Source organism: Fukomys damarensis, unplaced genomic scaffold (genome assembly GCF_012274545.1).
Source record: "Fukomys damarensis isolate Sample0158 unplaced genomic scaffold, DMR_v1.0_HiC HiC_scaffold_9, whole genome shotgun sequence".
In the NCBI taxonomy this organism is placed as follows: domain Eukaryota; kingdom Metazoa; phylum Chordata; class Mammalia; order Rodentia; family Bathyergidae; genus Fukomys; species Fukomys damarensis.
Window position 1 is genome coordinate 24,320,011 of NW_022900921.1, and position 421 is coordinate 24,320,431.

Sequence of the window (421 nt, forward strand, 5' to 3'; positions counted from 1 at the left end):
CGGCGCCGCACGATGGTGCTGAAGCGAACGTTAACGGAGCCGGCGATGTGGCCGGCGTTGAACGCGAAGAAGGAGCGGCAGTCCAGCAGCAGGCACTGCGCCGCGCGCTCCCGCAGCAGCGTCCGCAGACCTCCGGCGTCCAGGATGCCCACCTCCATGACCATGGCCGGCCTCAGCGCCCCCAGCGTGCCCGTCCCTCGGGAGGTCTTTGTCTGTCCTCGGAAGCCAAGGGCAGGGCGGAGGCTTTCGAGGAAAAGCCCGACCCTGGGTCTCTTTGTGTCGAACTTTAGCCTGTCCTTGGACTGAGCGAGGGGTAGCTGTGCCGGACTCCAGGCAGCTCCTAGGCTCGTCGCTGCTCCTTGAGCGCCCTCAGGATCGTGTCGACCTAAGCCGGCTTCTCCTTGGCAGCGCGCTCCGCCCG

The 421-nt window shown here is 67.2% G+C and overlaps 1 protein-coding gene across 1 annotated transcript in view; it reads right to left on the minus strand.

Moving 5' to 3' along the window:
• The window catches only part of Dusp1 (dual specificity phosphatase 1), a 2,895-nt gene extending 2,480 nt beyond the window's left edge, over positions 1–415 (minus strand). Inside the window, exon 1 of the mRNA XM_010622310.2 lies at positions 7–415. Coding sequence (XP_010620612.1) covers positions 7–164 — 158 coding nt within the window. The 5' untranslated portion in view covers positions 165–415. The remainder of the gene's footprint in view (positions 1–6) is intronic.
• Between the last annotated feature and the right edge of the window lie 6 nt (positions 416–421).